Raw genomic sequence first — 16,046 nt, 5'->3', positions numbered from 1 at the left:
ATGGAATAGATTGGTAGTTTTTGATCAATTCTCTTTAAATACTTTCCACTTTTTCAATTTTTAATAGGAAATCAATCGTCGCTAAAAACTGTAATCAGGAAATAAACGAAGTCGAAGTAAACATTTACATACGTTGAAATAGATTCCATTTGGATATATTGTTTAATTTAATGGCAGAGTGATGTTTAGGTGTGGTAATAATAACAAAAGCGGAACTTTACGGGTGAAGAAAGTTTTAGAAATGCAAATTTCTTTCTTTGTTAAAGTTTGAAGGACTCAGAGCAGAATTTAAGTAAAAAAATACCAATTTTAAAGTCACCGTACTGAGAAAGTATGGGATTTCATTTTTTTTCAGTTATGGCTGCCTGAAAATCCAATCAAAATAATGCAGGAAATTTGTTTTTCTCTGTAATACAGGTTTAAAAGAACAGTTCTCATTTGAGTAAAAAGGTCTCGTGATTTAGGTATTTTATGGTTTTGTTGTTTACTGCCTGTCGTCTACTTTAAATTATTTGTTTATCTTTTTAGTACCCTTTTCTGGATTAATTTACAATGTAATGACAAGAAAAATTGCGATAAGCTGAAAACGCCGGTTATCTGCGTGTCGTGTTTGAGTCTGGACGCTGGAAAAATTTCAACTTTATTTTCTTATCGAACATATTAGCAGAAGTCAACCAACTAATTTTTTTTCCAGAACTGAATAATGAATTAGCCGAATCAAGACTTTGTGGCTTTTCCCTTGCCTCCAATTTATTTTATCTCTTATTCTTTGCTGTCTGCCCAAATATCTCCATTCACGATTCGGGAGACACAATTTATTTTCCATCAAATATTTGTTCAGCATTTCAGGATTTAGATCAGTTCGTTAAGACTATCGTTTTGTAAAAATCATTTTGTCGACGTTATTTGTTATGCTTTGATAACTTCTTTCACAATGGACGACTTCGGAGATTAAATTGCTGCAAGAAGTTAAATACATAAAATCGTTATTTCAAATTTCAGGACTCTATTTTTAGGTAATAAGAAAACAAAGAGCTCTGTATATCCTACAATCTCGAGCAGTCATGGCAGATCAAACTATAAATCAGATAACTAAATTGCCTTTCATCTATTTCACTGCAATTACAGTTAAGTAAATTATAGCAAGCAGTTTCAGGTGATTTATTTGCAACAAACAATGCTGTGTAGAATTGAGATTTTGGTCAGAAATTCAAGCTTCTAGATGTTTTGGTTTTTGCAAACGCAAATATTTTCGCATAAAGTTCAGCAAGTTCCATAAAGAAATTTAGAAAAATGATCGTAGGTGGTTTTGATTTACTTTAGTTTATTTAAGAATTTAGTGCTAGCCTTGGCATGATTTCTAGCTTAATGTAAATCGATTTTTCACTGAATATTGCATTTGATTATTTTTCCAATTGATTTATCTTTGTTTTATTTGTTAATATACAACATTTACCGTTAATTTTGAACTTACTAAGGCCACTTTTTTCTTTTTTTAATTTAATCCTGCTACATACTAGGAAAATATAAAAAAATTGCACCACGTAGTAAACAACTTCCGCATGTTTGGAGAAGACACCAATTTAGAAACATACTCCTCGTAAATCCAAATCATACGTCCCAATATGTTTTATTCAAAATAAACTACCGAGACTTGAATTTTCCTTCTGACAAATTACTCCCTACTTTTAAAAATTAATATTTACGATGCACCGTGTTTAAAAGTATTGCTTTTCCACATGTTCGAAGTACGAGATCCCAAGAAAAGTTCAGAGGTGAAAAAACTTGCGGTGTGCAATTACAGAAGTGACACGATCCCTGATTTATTACATTCCATGTAAACGCCCGTTTATCAGAAACAAGGAATTTGATCGAAGAAATTGGTGTTCACTAGGCAAAATAATTGAAGTACATATATCACGATGCAGATTTTTTCCGGAGTAAACGACCTAAAAGCAATTTAGAGGATTTTTCATGTTTGCTCCGATTTCAGCTAGAAAATTAAAGAAATACGTAGGGATATTTTGCTTTTATTGTCTTGTTTTGGAACATTTAAGCTTGTATTAAATTAGGACATTTTGTGGTTAGATTATTCTGCTGGTCATAAAAGAAAAAACATATAAAAGCATTTTTACGATGATGATTCCAGGTGTATTTTCCACAAAACAAAAAAAAGTTTTCCAACTTAACAGACCGAAAACCAATACTCACCGCCTAGCGCCCTTAATTTAACCAGTTGATTATTGCCTTATTTAACTCTTCATTCAATTTCTTATCTATGTACTTGAAAATTCAAACTAAAACTGAAATCTGAAACGAAACGACTTCCTGGCTTTACATTCTGGTTGACGTTTTTTTATGTTCCACAAATGTTCACTTTTCTGGAGCTCAATCTTTTATTGTTCCGGTAATTTCAGATGTACTCCATTTTTCCCACTTTAACGAAACGGCTACTGAAACTAAAAGCCGTGGCACAATTGAATAAATGCGAATTGAGGTACACAAAAGATTTATTGAAATCTGATCTAGAAAGCAAAATATCAACAAAAAAAATCGTTGATATTCATATTTTTAAATAGTTTTTAGAATTTTTGTAGGTCAAAATATTGTGGATTCTATACCGACTAAAACTAAAATCGACGAAAATCGTTTTTAGAAAGGTTATAAAAATTCCACTGTTGACTTGTATAGATAAGACATTTTCGACATTTAGACGGAATAGAAAAAAATTCTTAACATAAGTAGCTTCAGTTTTCTTAAAAATTAGAAATTATAGTTAAAATATCACGCTTCAAGCAGCTTGTTTTTAACGACCGGATTTTATGCCCCATTTTCAAAGTTTTCAAAAACATTTTGTGGTTTTGTGGTATAAATTCCTACACCTGTATTCAATTTCTCCCCCTAATAGTAAAGACGTTGAAGTTACCCTTGCATAATATCAACTCAAATTTTAAGACCAATTTTGTGACATCCTGTTGAATTTCAGCTGAGAAAAGCAACAGCAGCGAGCGTTTTCCAACGACTCCTAAAACCTGTCATATACACGAGTTATTCTTGTATACAGCTTCTACGACATTAGGCTAGTAGTGCTGAAAGACCCAAGTGACTGACAACCACTGAAACGTAATATTATTACTTTTACTACCTCTTTTCCCATAAATAAACGTTTCACTAGACTTCCTGCGTGGGCGTTTAAAACAAATCTTTAAACAAGCAATTGATGTAACCCTCACACATTCTTGTAATTTTTCCTGCAACTTCACAGCAAGTATTTTGACATCCAATTAAACTCACAAAGCGAACCCCGCATTTGCAGTATTTCGCTGTAGTTCTAAACCCTCTCAACGCAATTAAATGAACTAAAATAAAAGACAGTAAACTTTCCGGGGTAACGTCATTTAGTTTTGCATAGGCAAATGCGTCCCCGGAAAAAGTGTTCACGATCAAGTTCTTTTTAAAAACAATGTGAGGCTTTATTTATATCCTTTTTAAAGTTGGTATCAATCTTTATAAGCATAGTCATCATCAGTTGTAGCAAATAAGTAGAAAACAATAAACGCAGAGACAGGTAAAGTTATCTGAGAGGAACATCTACGAAGTGTCATTAACTACACAAGTGTAGCGCAGCAGTGGGTACCATTTCAGCCTTAAATGGAATTTCTACTGATAACCTCACATTGTAAACACAATCTAACTGAAATTTCGACCATTATTGTTATTGTTACTTTGTTATTTCCAAGGTAAATTGTAGTTTTTTGTAGAAACAAGCAGTAACTTAGATGTGGCAAAGATATGGCATAGTGCAAGCGAGTAAAGCCTAATTAAATATTTTCTACATTTTTTTTTTACATTTGTGAAGAATTTCAGGAGTCTTTTGTTGCCAATTTCCTCATCAATGCACATTAAAAATTAAATTATTGAAAAATTGACATCAGTGTCTCGAGCTTAGAGAAAAATAACAGCAGAATCAAACTACAGAAGAGTCCCGATTATAATGTGCTTATAATTTTTAAAATTATGTCGATTTCATTGTCTTTGTTGACCGGAATACTTGTTAAATCGCAGTTAGATTAGATTTCCAATTGTAGAACTGCAATTCCAAGAACAATCAAAACGCCAAACCAAATATAAAGTAAAAATTATGTATTTTCTAGAAAAACTCGGATAAAATTCCGGATTTGATCAGATAACGCGGAGAAATTCAAAACCACAGGTTGCTCGAATAACGCGGTGACTCGAGTAACCAGAGCTCGGATAATCGAGAGTCTACTGTATTAAAAAAAAAGTTAATTGTGTACTAAAGCCAAAAAGTGTTTCTCTGGAGAGGGTATAATGGCATAAATAGGTACAAACAAGATTTTTTAGACGACTTCATCAAATTTACAAGTTAAGTAATTTTTATTTATGATTTATTGATCTAATTATTTATAACAACTGAATAATTGTAAATATTTATGAATTCTTCAGTGTTGCTTTAAAACACGTCTTTGTTGCATTTTACAGCAGTTTATCGTCTAGATTTTACCAAAATAATTATAAAATTTCGGGTATTGTAATTAAAAAATTAAAAACAAATAACGATAAATGGCGTTACTCTAGCACGGACAAAAAGCAGCCAGAAAACGGTCATTTTTGGTCCGCAATTAAGAACTGGAAATTCAGTTTTTAATTAAGGTCGCCTAAAAAAACTTTTTGCATCTCACATAAACTATTTTGGACCACTCCTGGGGATTTTATTGACGTTATGTTAACATTGTGAAGACATGCAGATAAGATAATCAAATAAATAGTAATGACTTTATTACTCCTTAATAGTGTATACTCGCATATTGTTCCCTTCATAGTTGATAATGTCGGCAAGTTTTAAGTATTTAATCGCATTTGTTAACAAAATTTTGTAAGTAAATTAATTTTGTACTTTAGCAGACAATCTCTCTTATGCTATACATACATACAACCTAAAAACTCAAACAACTCAACGGATGTGTGGATCCGCTATTTTCTTTTTTTTTTTTCTCGCGTTTCAAAATGCGTAGAAATTTTATATGATTCGAGCATATTTTTGAACTTGGTCTGAAACGTTATTTTCTTTGAAAACATTAGAAACCTATTTAAAGAACAAAATAATTGGCTCAAATAAACACATCGCGTCCGCACTTCCTCCTCAATTAAATAACCCCAAGAAGATTAACTTCCACGTTAGTTTTTGTTGATGTTAACAAGATTAACTTATTGATAATTTCGAGCTTGTCATGCCACGATCTCTTATTAGCGAGCGCAAGATAATTTAGTTTACACAAAATATAAACCGCGAAATTAACTAGGTAAATTGCAATGGGCCCATTTAGCATATTTCAAATTAATAAAAAAAACTGTATGTTCCGATAGCAATAGGTGATCTAAATGCCTCCTGAAATTTTGAAAACCATTTATCAATTAGATTCGGAGTTATACGGCTGTGAATTTTGAAAGTTCTGAATATGTCATGTGACGTCACACCACGGTTGCTTCAGCGCGGACAGTGGGCAATTCGCATGGTTTTGGGTGAACGAAAATCATAGCATCTAAACGGCTTAAGATAATTGGTAGAAATTTTTAGAGATAATGTTTTTTAACTTGCTTCATTTAATTATGCAAAAAAAATATTTTTATCTTAAAGTATAAGAACAAAAATAAATAAAAATACAAATACAATTTTTGGAGTTTCTTAATTTGTTATCAAAAATTTTCTAAAAAACATTAAACAATAGTTAATGTGTACACGGAATGGTCCAACGTGATTTTCTCAAAAACTACAAATGATGGGAATTTGAAATTTTGGGTATAAAAATAGCCTATAAAACTAATCGAGTGAGAGTATCCATATTTTGGGAATACACGCACAGTGAGGAACCGGCGGCGGAAAAAAACTCTTTTTCCGAAAGTGACGTTTTTGATAGAATGCTCTATGTATTTAACACTGTGTGAGTTATAAAATTGCGGTATAATAAATAACGATTTTTGGATTTTCTATGTCTAAAGTTGAGAAACCGTAAATCTGTCAGTCAATTTTATCACTCAGGAATTTGTTTTTAAAATCATTTACCAAAATCTATTTTTGGTATATGCCATTTAGTACCCAATACATGTATACATTGATTTATAAATTATTTTTATTTATTTCACCATAAATCCTCATTCTTTCATGATTGTCGTACTTTTTTTGACCTACAAAAAAGCTCCGGTTTCCTTCGTTTTTGGACTAATCAGTTCCTGTTCTCAATAATACTATGTACAAATCGTCGAAAATTATATTGCCGAAAAAAAAGTGCAATTTTTGTAATTGCACTATCACAGATACTAGGGCAAGTTTGAAACAAAAATAATAGGAGTATTATGTAATGTATGTAGGGGAAACCAGGGTAATGGGAGCCTACTAAGAGAAAATGTTGATAAAAACAACATTTGTTAACATTCTTATAATTTTTAATTAGGAACTCTTACATTAATTATTTAAGTATATTTCAATCACAAATATAATAAATTACAGTCATAGGTTGAGGTCCAATAACGATTTTACAAAAAAAAGTCAATCGCTCCCATTACCCGACACATGCGGGTAATGAGAGCCCACTTAACGTTTTTTGGGAAATTGGGCCATAATATTTACTCTGGCCCGAAAATTCAACTAAACATACTTTAAATGAGATCTTAGTCATTAATGCGATGAACTATTTGTAACACAAATAAAAAATAAATATAGAATATAACTTCATGCTTACCTTGGCGCTGGCAATCGGCAGTTTTTTATAAGCATGGAGCGAAAAACACACAACCCTTCTTCGTGACTTAACGGATGGCGCTAACAACTTGTGTTTTTGGGGCGAAGTTTGACAATGGTTGACGGAAGCGGTCGAGTGCTTACGATCGCGCAAATGTGCCTACTTTTCCTTGTATTACTATCGCTCCCATTACCCGGTGTAATGTCTTCAACTTTGGATCACCGAACTTAACTACACCGTTAAAATCGGTAAACTAGTCTATCAAATTACGTCTAATAAAATGTACGTCTAGGGCATTGCAGCAAAATTTAAGTTTATGTATAAAAGTATATTTAAACCATAACTCAAACGTTTTATAAAATGGCTATTTTATGTTTACATTACGACGGTATTAATGTTTCATTTATGTTGTTTCTCTTCTCTCGTACATTGGGATTTTTTTTAAAGGTGAAAGAATTGCTGAAAAAAATTAATTTTTTGGGAATCGGTTATTTACGCAAAGTACTTTCAAATTATGAAATAAAAAAAAAACGCTGAACGGGCCCAATGGGCAGAAATATTGTTGCACATTATACGAAAGACAAAGTTCATCAAGTTCTACATGTTTACTTTTCTTTCTCTCATTATAAATTAAGCCTCCTTGCCAACATTATGCAACGTATTGTGCGGAAACCGACACAAAAACTAAACAAATGAAGTCGCTTATTCAACGTCCGCGCGAAATGAAGAAACAAATTCCCGGAGTTTTAGATTTGGGTGTTGGGGCTATTAAAGAGAGCTGGGCTAAATTTTCTACTTTACTTTACAGCTATTTTCTAGCGGGACGTGTTTGATTAATAAGTAGAGCAATTATTAGATGAACAATTAAACCAGTGCGTAACTATTTACATTGTAAATCGGAACCTATTGTAGAACTTTATATTTAGTACAAAGACAACATCTAAGAGAAGTTAATAAGCAATCTGATTTGATAACAAATTACTTTGACTCGGAAACTATACGTCATTTTTCCTGCAGAGAATTTACCGATTCACTAAGGAGCAATTTAAGTTACTTAGTTAGATAGGTTAGAAAAAACATGAACTTATAATGAAATGTTTTCTAATCTGCACTGAAAACAGCAAAAAGAAGTTTATTGCTGGTGCTCCTACAAGTTGATGAAAATTTGACAAATGTGACAGTTCTTGTTTGACATTCCGCTAGAATCATAGTGCTACATTTTAAAATTTAGCGGCTACCAAAAATTCTCTGCAGGAAAATTGAGGTTTAGATAATTAATCAGAACAAAACAATGTAATTTTTATTTTTATGTACTTATCTGTTAAAAAAAAACCTGAAAACAATTCTTGTTGTTGACTGAAATATTAATATCAGTATCAAAAAACTGATGTTATCTGTATGTACAAGGTGTTTATAAATGTTTCTAGCAACATGGGTAGCTCTGGAATTCCTGCCGTGCACTATTTTGCCCCTTTGTTTTCATAGTGAATTTAACTATCTTGAAAATTATTTATAATGTTACTTGCGACCATGACGTTTCAGTTACAGTTTTGTGTCCAAGATTTTGATTTTCAGGTTTTAAACCACAACTAGAACCGTTTATTTCTCAAAATTTACTTTGCTCCATGTTTGAGGTTAACTGAAAACGTCAGTTGAAAAATCTAAACCCACATTTGCGATGAGCGGCAAATTTCTTTGACATTTCATAGCCACTCTTGATGCTAGAAACATTTATAAATCCCTTGTACATTTAACCTGCGTGTTTCTTTCACACAAATATCACTCATAATGTAGGTACATAAGTACCTATTTATAAGAAAACAAACAATACTTTGTTCCGACTGACTGTGATAACTAGTCAATTTTTGAATAATTTATTATATCATCGAAAAACAAAAATAAAAACAAATACCTAAATTGGAAAGGAACCAAAATAAACCCAAAATTGCGTCACTTTTCTCGCGGACTAAAACAAATCTTCTAATCCTCGCCGAATCAATAAAAATTAAAACTTCACTATTTATTTAGCTTCAGAAAACAAACGCATCAGTCATAGAAATAAATAGACATTTATCCGTTCTAACATACTCGTATTTACAGTTTTTTCTATCTCATCTATTTATTACTGTAAACAACAAATCTTTGCAGAATCGTATATTTCTGGCTTCTCGCGAGTTTATCATCCGTCTCCCCCGACAAAATAATGATGGGAATCCCCGCAAGCGGTCCTGCTCTGAAACAATGTTTTTGTGAAGAAGTCGAAGAGCCCGGACAAATGGGCAGGATAATTGAATGCAGATGCAACGGCCCCAATCTCATTGACATTCCCAGCAACCTCCACAAATTAATAACTCACTTGTAAGTATTTCACGGAATTTTTATACTTTTTGTACTACTGCCAATTTTTTTTCAGAATAATCGAAGACGCTGGAATTGAGGTTCTGAAAAGCGACTCCCTCGTTCCATACAATGGAACGTTAAGAGAGCTGTAAGTTTTTACAAGCTAATAACTCAGTTTTGATTGATCGGGTTTATTAATTGCGTCAAAAAGATGAAAAACTTTATGCAAGGTCGTTCATCATCGGCTTGTAGTTTTATGTTTATGCTTTGGTCGTTGTGAATGTACTTCATAAAGTTTAATCGCTACTTTCGCGAATGAGTGGAGAATATTTGGATTATGAATTATTAATTAATTAATACTTACGACAAACTTGTGAATTTTATGCATAATGCATTGGGGTTTGATCAATATTTGCATCTTTAACCCTTCTTCAAATTTTACTTTTAAAGTTTGATGCATTTAGGAAGCTCTTAAGTGACTTTAAAAAGAGACGTTTTAAGCACTGATTATAAATAAAATGGTCCACAAAGAGTGAATTAATTTGACATAGAATTTATAAAAGCACTGACCACCCTTGTTATAAAAATTTTATAATGTCTTCAACTTTGGATCACCCAACTTAAACTACACCGTTAAAATCGGTAAACTAGTCTATCAAATTACGTCTAATAAAATGTACGTCTAGGGCATTGCAGCAAAATTTAAGTTTATGTATAAAAGTATATTTAAACCATAACTCAAACGTTTTATAAAATGGCTATTTTATGTTTACATTACGACGGTATTAATGTTTCATTTATGTTGTTTCTCTTCTCTCGTACATCCAAATTAAGCACACATTTTGAAGAATGTCTCGAGATAAAGAGATCATTTTATTTACGACCACATCAAAGACAGAACAAAATTTAAAATGTAAAAATCAAACCAAACATTTCTGCTTGGGAGAAAATTGGTGAAGAAGCACCAAGTTTCAGCAGCGCAAAATATTACTTTCCATTAGCAGACCAACTTTTATCATTTCTCTCCAATTCGATCAACAGAATAACATTTCACGCAACTCCTTGGCAAAGGTCGTGGAATTTTCTGATAAAAACACGAGATTTCTGCACCCACATTTCAAAAATTGTGAAACTAAACTCAAAATCCTCTTTTCTGAAACGTCGTGATCAAAAAACGTTTGATTGGAAAGCAACTGGTGCGTTCAGGTGATTTTAAGTAATAAAAATATATATTTTAAAAGTTAACGGGATTTCTCATAACTCGATACAATGATATTTTATTTCTCGAGCAAGACATTTTAGTTTTTATGAGAGTTTCCAAGCCCTGTGAACGACAATAATCACGAATAAGTGCTCGCACAGATCTTTCATTGTCGACTTTCATTGCACCTTTTCTTTCTTCAAATAATTTTTGCCTTACATAGCTAACAAATCAATAGAAAAGCACTTTCCTGAGAAGCCGTTCTCGTTGTTAAAAAAACTGTTTTGTATTTGTACAGGGTGTCCAGTAGAGTAAAATTCTTCACTTGAATGCAATTTTTATTCTTCGAAGAAGCAATCCGATGCATATTTGACTTATCTTTCCACTGCGTATAACAAATCATTTATAGTTACAACAACTGGTATTTTATTCGTCACGCAAAGTGTTCCAAAGTTCCACAAATAAAACAGTTCCAGGTACAAATAAAAACGGTCCACGATAGTGCCACAAATTATTTCGTTTTGTTACAACTAAATTATTGATATTACAAGCAAAATGATTATAGTCATAAAACTTTCTGTTGCAGGACTCTTTTCAATTTAGAAAACTTTTACTACTTCGAGACTGGCGTATTTCAACATTTGCGACAACTCCAGACTATGTAAGTAGCCCTTTACTCATCAAAATAATTAAATTTTCATCTAAGTTGAAGATGTTTCATTTCTGTCAACATAAGACATAAAGGAGCACTGGGAATTGTTCTATTCGCTTTGAGACGAAAAGTTGGTGTGTTACTAGAAACATCGGTCTTTCTATGATTGTCATGTAACTTGTTTGGAAAATCAAAAATTAGTTTAACTGACTGATAATTTATTCTTCTCTCTTTCTTTAATAAAAGAGCTTTGTGGAGAAAACAGGAACAGAAGACAAACATTTCCATCTTGCTGATTAATGACACATCAAGCGAATGTTTGCAATAATTAGCTTTTACTGACCTCAAGCTGAGATAGGTTTGAATTTGTGGAATTGCAGAGATTTGATTAACATACTGATCGATATTGAGAGAAATTTACGAAAATGCTGTTTTAAAATTGCATCAAAATTTTGTTTCTTAAGTGCTTTAACACATTGAGAATCTATTTTTGATGTCGGTGATTCGTCACCCCTGTCTACCAAAAATGAAATGAAAATATAAAGTTTGCTGTGTACTAATAAAGTGTTGGCTGTATTATTTATTCACTTGGAAGTAACATACTTCGGGGAAAATTGAATTATCTTAAAGGGGTAGAAATGGATTTTTATCAATTTTTAACTTTTCAACATGAAAGGGAAAACGAGGATATGAATTTTAAATAGCTTGAATTTCAAAACATTTATTTCATTCTAAATTGTAAATCACACTTTTCCTTTGAACACATAGCAACGGTCCTATCAGTGGCGAAAAGTTGTAGTAGTGCGGTAAAAAAGTCATACTACACTTGCTGCTCAGGGACATTTAAAAGAAAAACAGTGTTTGCCACAACAACGATTTTTCTCCAAAATAAATTTTACATAAGTTGTTTTGTTATTTTAGCAAATGCCGCCTGAGCCGTAAAATCCTACTTACCTACAGTTGCTTGCAATAAATTAAGTACAATGCATTTTTATTATTAAACGTCTAGCCGTTCAAACCACTTTTGTATTAATGAGCCCTATGAAGACCACAACTTTAGTTGTTTTATTCTTCTCGTACTTTTCCAAACGTCACTTACAGTCCTTTACGTGACTAAAATAAAGACCAAACTTGTGTTCTCTTAGCATTTTCCAAAATTTTTAAAATACGAACAATATGATAAGATTTGCAGCAAGTTGAATACATTCCGTATCTACTTTATTACAATTTTGTTTCATAGACTGTTGGTTACAATTAACAATAATTTGGTTGAAAGCACAGAATCATATAACTACAGCAAAGTTAGACAATCATGTAACAACACAAAACACATTTTGGAACCAACTTTATAGAACTAACTGTGTGAAAGCTTTGAATTTACTTTTAATGAGAAAAGATTGAAAATTCTGTGTGGAAACTCTCTTGCGTGTACACAGACAAAAACAAATTGATTTAAACCTTTTAATTGTGGCTTCCGCTGATTTAGAGTAAAAACTTTCAATTATTTCCTTCCGTTTAATTTGATTTGAGTTCACTCTTATAACGTTCCTATTAAATTTTTCCGTGAATTTTATTTATGTAGCACCTGTTGGAAATTCTGAAACTATTTTGCAACAAAGTAATTCACTATATTATAAAAAACTACACGAACGAAGTGTAAAATCCGCGCTTTTATCGCAGCTCAAAGTAAATAAAACCACTAACATGATATTATTCGTTCAAAGTTGCCAGAAGGAAAGCTGTGCTTTCTCTGAAGTCGTTAACGACTTTTAGTTGAAACAATTTTTCATGAAGTTGGTTCTTATCGTTCATCAAGTTCTTAATTTGTGTTTAAAGCCATTAAAGTAAAAACACGCTAAGAGGATGGTCGTATCGTTTTCCCATTTAAATTAGACATAAATTAAATGAATTTATGCCTGGATCGTCCGCTTTTAAAAAGCGGAAATAAAGCTTGTAAAAGGCAATAAAATATTCAAAATGTAGGCAAACTGTAAATAAGACTCACGACTCAAGTTATAATTTATTATTCAACCCAGTCTAATCAAATTTTTTTGGCATTTAAACTCTTTGTATCTTTCACAAAAACAATTCATGATTTTATTACGTATTATGTGAATATTTTTTCTATAAAATTTGCCTTAAAAGACCAGCCTACAAGCAATTTACAAAACAAAAAGAAAGACACAGAACAGCGGCGCCTTCAAAATAATAACGTTTACGATTCAAATGTCATATTCCATTTTCTAGGCCATCCATATTTTAGGTTCAAATACAAAAAAAAATATATGAAATATATACATCTTTTAAGCCTTTCGAACAAACTAAGTTCCATACATTTTTGGGTAAAGAGTACTAATTAAAGATTCTCAAAAAACTTCTCAAACATTTTTACCAACCGTATTAGGTAATGGTTCTTATGTAAAAAAATCCTGAAGACAGCGCGTATTTTATAGATTAAAAATCTCGGTCTACGACCTTACTCTCTGGACCCTATAATCAATTTTGCCCAATATGCAAAAATATGTGTTTATAATTTGAGCTGATTTCGTATTTGATAAACACCTTAATGTTACGTATTAGGTTCTCTGTAAAAGCAAATGCCTTCAAAGACATAATTACACTCCTCGCTTGACATCTAAACTAAATTTACCGGCATATTATAATTAAATTAATACGATTAGTGGGTTTATTATTAATTACAAATCTCAACCCACTACTCTCATTGGCCCACGCGGAGTTACAACAGTCCATCTTACAAAAGTAAAATTTGAAGCAACTATTACTACATGTACTAAATGTTTGATATTGTAAACAGCACAATATTTTATAACATCGTAAATTTTCTAAATAAATAACCAGAACTGTAAATAACGTCTTTTTTATTCAGTTCTATTATTATTTGTTTACGCTCGCTAATTTAATCGTTTACTTGCATTAGTAAAACAGCAATGTAATCTTCACGTCCTCTGAGCAAGCAACCACAAATATTTGTTTTCGCACAAAATGATTAATGATCTGAGTAAATTAAAAGCAAACAATTAATAATACTGATAACTCAAAGTAAAGTGAGAATTTTATCATCCACTAAAAATTCCCACATTTTATCAGATACCACATAAAAGCGGTACTAATAAATTAATTTGGGGTTACATGAGCCAGAACAGATACCCAAGCTTATTCTGAGCACAATTTTGTCCAAACCGAATAGGAAAAGCATAAATGCAAGTTTATTCCCAACTCACAATAATTTCTAATTTCAAAACAAGTATTTAATGAAGCATCTGTCTTAAAAATTAGTAATTCGTCTTAAGATAAAACAACTGTTCCACACGTAAGTTATAATAGCCTAATTTAAACTTTAAATTAGCTGAGAAAAACTTAAACTGATTCGTTACCTCTCAAGAAGTGTTTACAACTAATAAATAAATGGTGTCAGGATAATTAAGACTGGTAAATATTTCAGATACATCCATCGCGCTCCAAAACTCCTGAAGATTCAACCCGAAGTCTTCAGCGCTTATTTACCAAACCTGAAAATTCTGTAAGTACCAACTACATGAATAATGATTATATGAATTTACATAAACTTCCACACTGCTAGTTTCTCAGAAAATCACTATCGATATCTGCCTCAAAATAATTAAAATTAATTAAGGAAGTGTACGTCTCTGGCACGCAGTTTGAAGCCTCCACCCATAACATGCAAATTATCCTGCCACAAGCACAAAACAACGAGTATACTACATATTGATATGCACTAAATGACAATATGCGGATAAAATGAAAAAGCACAATTTCCACTTAATTTCCAACGATCGCTGTGAGATAATTGCTTTCCGCCGGAAATATCCAAAGGAACAAATGTTTGCAGGCAGCTTTCAACCATACTTGAAAATTTAATAAAGACAGATATTAAAACAAATATTTTCCAGGAGGATTGTTAGAACCGGACTAGAAGAAATGCCCAACTTTAACGGACTCAACACCTCAGTTCTGCATATGATGTGAGTACAAAAATTACAACACCACAGACTGCGTCTAGATTTAATGTAAATTCGTGCTATTTAGGTAGATTGACCAAGTTTCGATTACACATGTCCGCATAATCAGATCAAAAAATCAATTACGCAAACAAAGGTGGGCGCCACTTAATTTAATAAACATCTGCTTCATCAGTTTACAGTCGAATCTTTTTTTGTGGTTTCAAAGCAGTGATTAACATTTTATTGTTTTTTATTTTTGTCCTAAAGTTTGAAGTCTTCTCATGATTTGAGACAGTTAGGAAAGCCAGTTCTCCTCGGGACTTTTATTGGATTTTGATCATTAGCTGTTTGTTTTATTGCAGAGATCTGGAGAACAACCGCATACAGAAGATTTTCAACCGACAAGTTAGCAGAGTTAAGGCCGAGCAATTGTAAGTAGTCACGCAACGACACTTTATAAATGTTGCAAAAAAGTGTTTTATTCATGTCTGCAACAAGAGTATATTAATGAGGTTCACTAACCCGGCGCATCCACCATTTTGAAGCTTTCTCGCAGGAATAAAAACGAGTTGAAATATTGTACGAAAATAATTTGAATATTGTTCAGGCTTATTGTCAAAGGGATAAACAGTAATTAAATGCATTGTCCACTGATAATAAATTTACAAATGCATGTTGCTAGTATACTAGTGTCTAATAATAGACTAATGCACGTGGAAAATGTTTCTAACTAAATACAAAAGGTTTTAATTCCGCTAATTTTATATTAAAATTTACATTTAAAGCTGAATTAATAATCTACAGCATTCAAAGCATACTGTTGCAAACATTTCAAAAATGTGGCCTGAACCAGAATAATCAACTAATGAAAAAGCCAATAGATTTAGAAATTCAATAATATGTGATATGCTTTGTAAATAAAAATCTCTCAAACAAAATAAAAATCCTGCATTCATCATTTTTACGCCACATCGAAATTATTTTAAAACTAATTAAATCGTTCCCTCATCATTTGCAGATCACTCAACTATAACGATTTGCAACTGGTCGAAGAAGCAGCGTTCAGCGGTTCCGAAATCGCCAAATTGTGAGTAAAGGTTGATTTATGA

At 32.0% G+C, this 16,046-nt stretch overlaps 1 protein-coding gene across 1 annotated transcript in view; it reads left to right on the top strand.

Annotated features, from left to right (window-relative positions):
* LOC148181141 (lutropin-choriogonadotropic hormone receptor-like) overlaps positions 1-16,046 on the top strand; it is a 40,175-nt gene that overhangs the window by 9,491 nt on the left and 14,638 nt on the right. Inside the window, exons 2-8 of the mRNA XM_088036838.1 lie at positions 8,910-9,119; positions 9,175-9,249; positions 10,889-10,963; positions 14,418-14,495; positions 14,887-14,958; positions 15,300-15,368; positions 15,956-16,024. Coding sequence (XP_087892964.1) covers positions 8,910-9,119; positions 9,175-9,249; positions 10,889-10,963; positions 14,418-14,495; positions 14,887-14,958; positions 15,300-15,368; positions 15,956-16,024 — 648 coding nt within the window. The remainder of the gene's footprint in view (positions 1-8,909; positions 9,120-9,174; positions 9,250-10,888; positions 10,964-14,417; positions 14,496-14,886; positions 14,959-15,299; positions 15,369-15,955; positions 16,025-16,046) is intronic.

This window comes from Gnatocerus cornutus, chromosome 1 (genome assembly GCF_029298725.1).
Source record: "Gnatocerus cornutus isolate USDA-ARS CGAHR chromosome 1, icGnaCorn1.1, whole genome shotgun sequence".
Taxonomy (NCBI): domain Eukaryota; kingdom Metazoa; phylum Arthropoda; class Insecta; order Coleoptera; family Tenebrionidae; genus Gnatocerus; species Gnatocerus cornutus.
The sequence above is the reverse complement of the archived record's forward strand: the minus strand, read 5'-3'. Positions and strand labels throughout refer to the sequence as shown.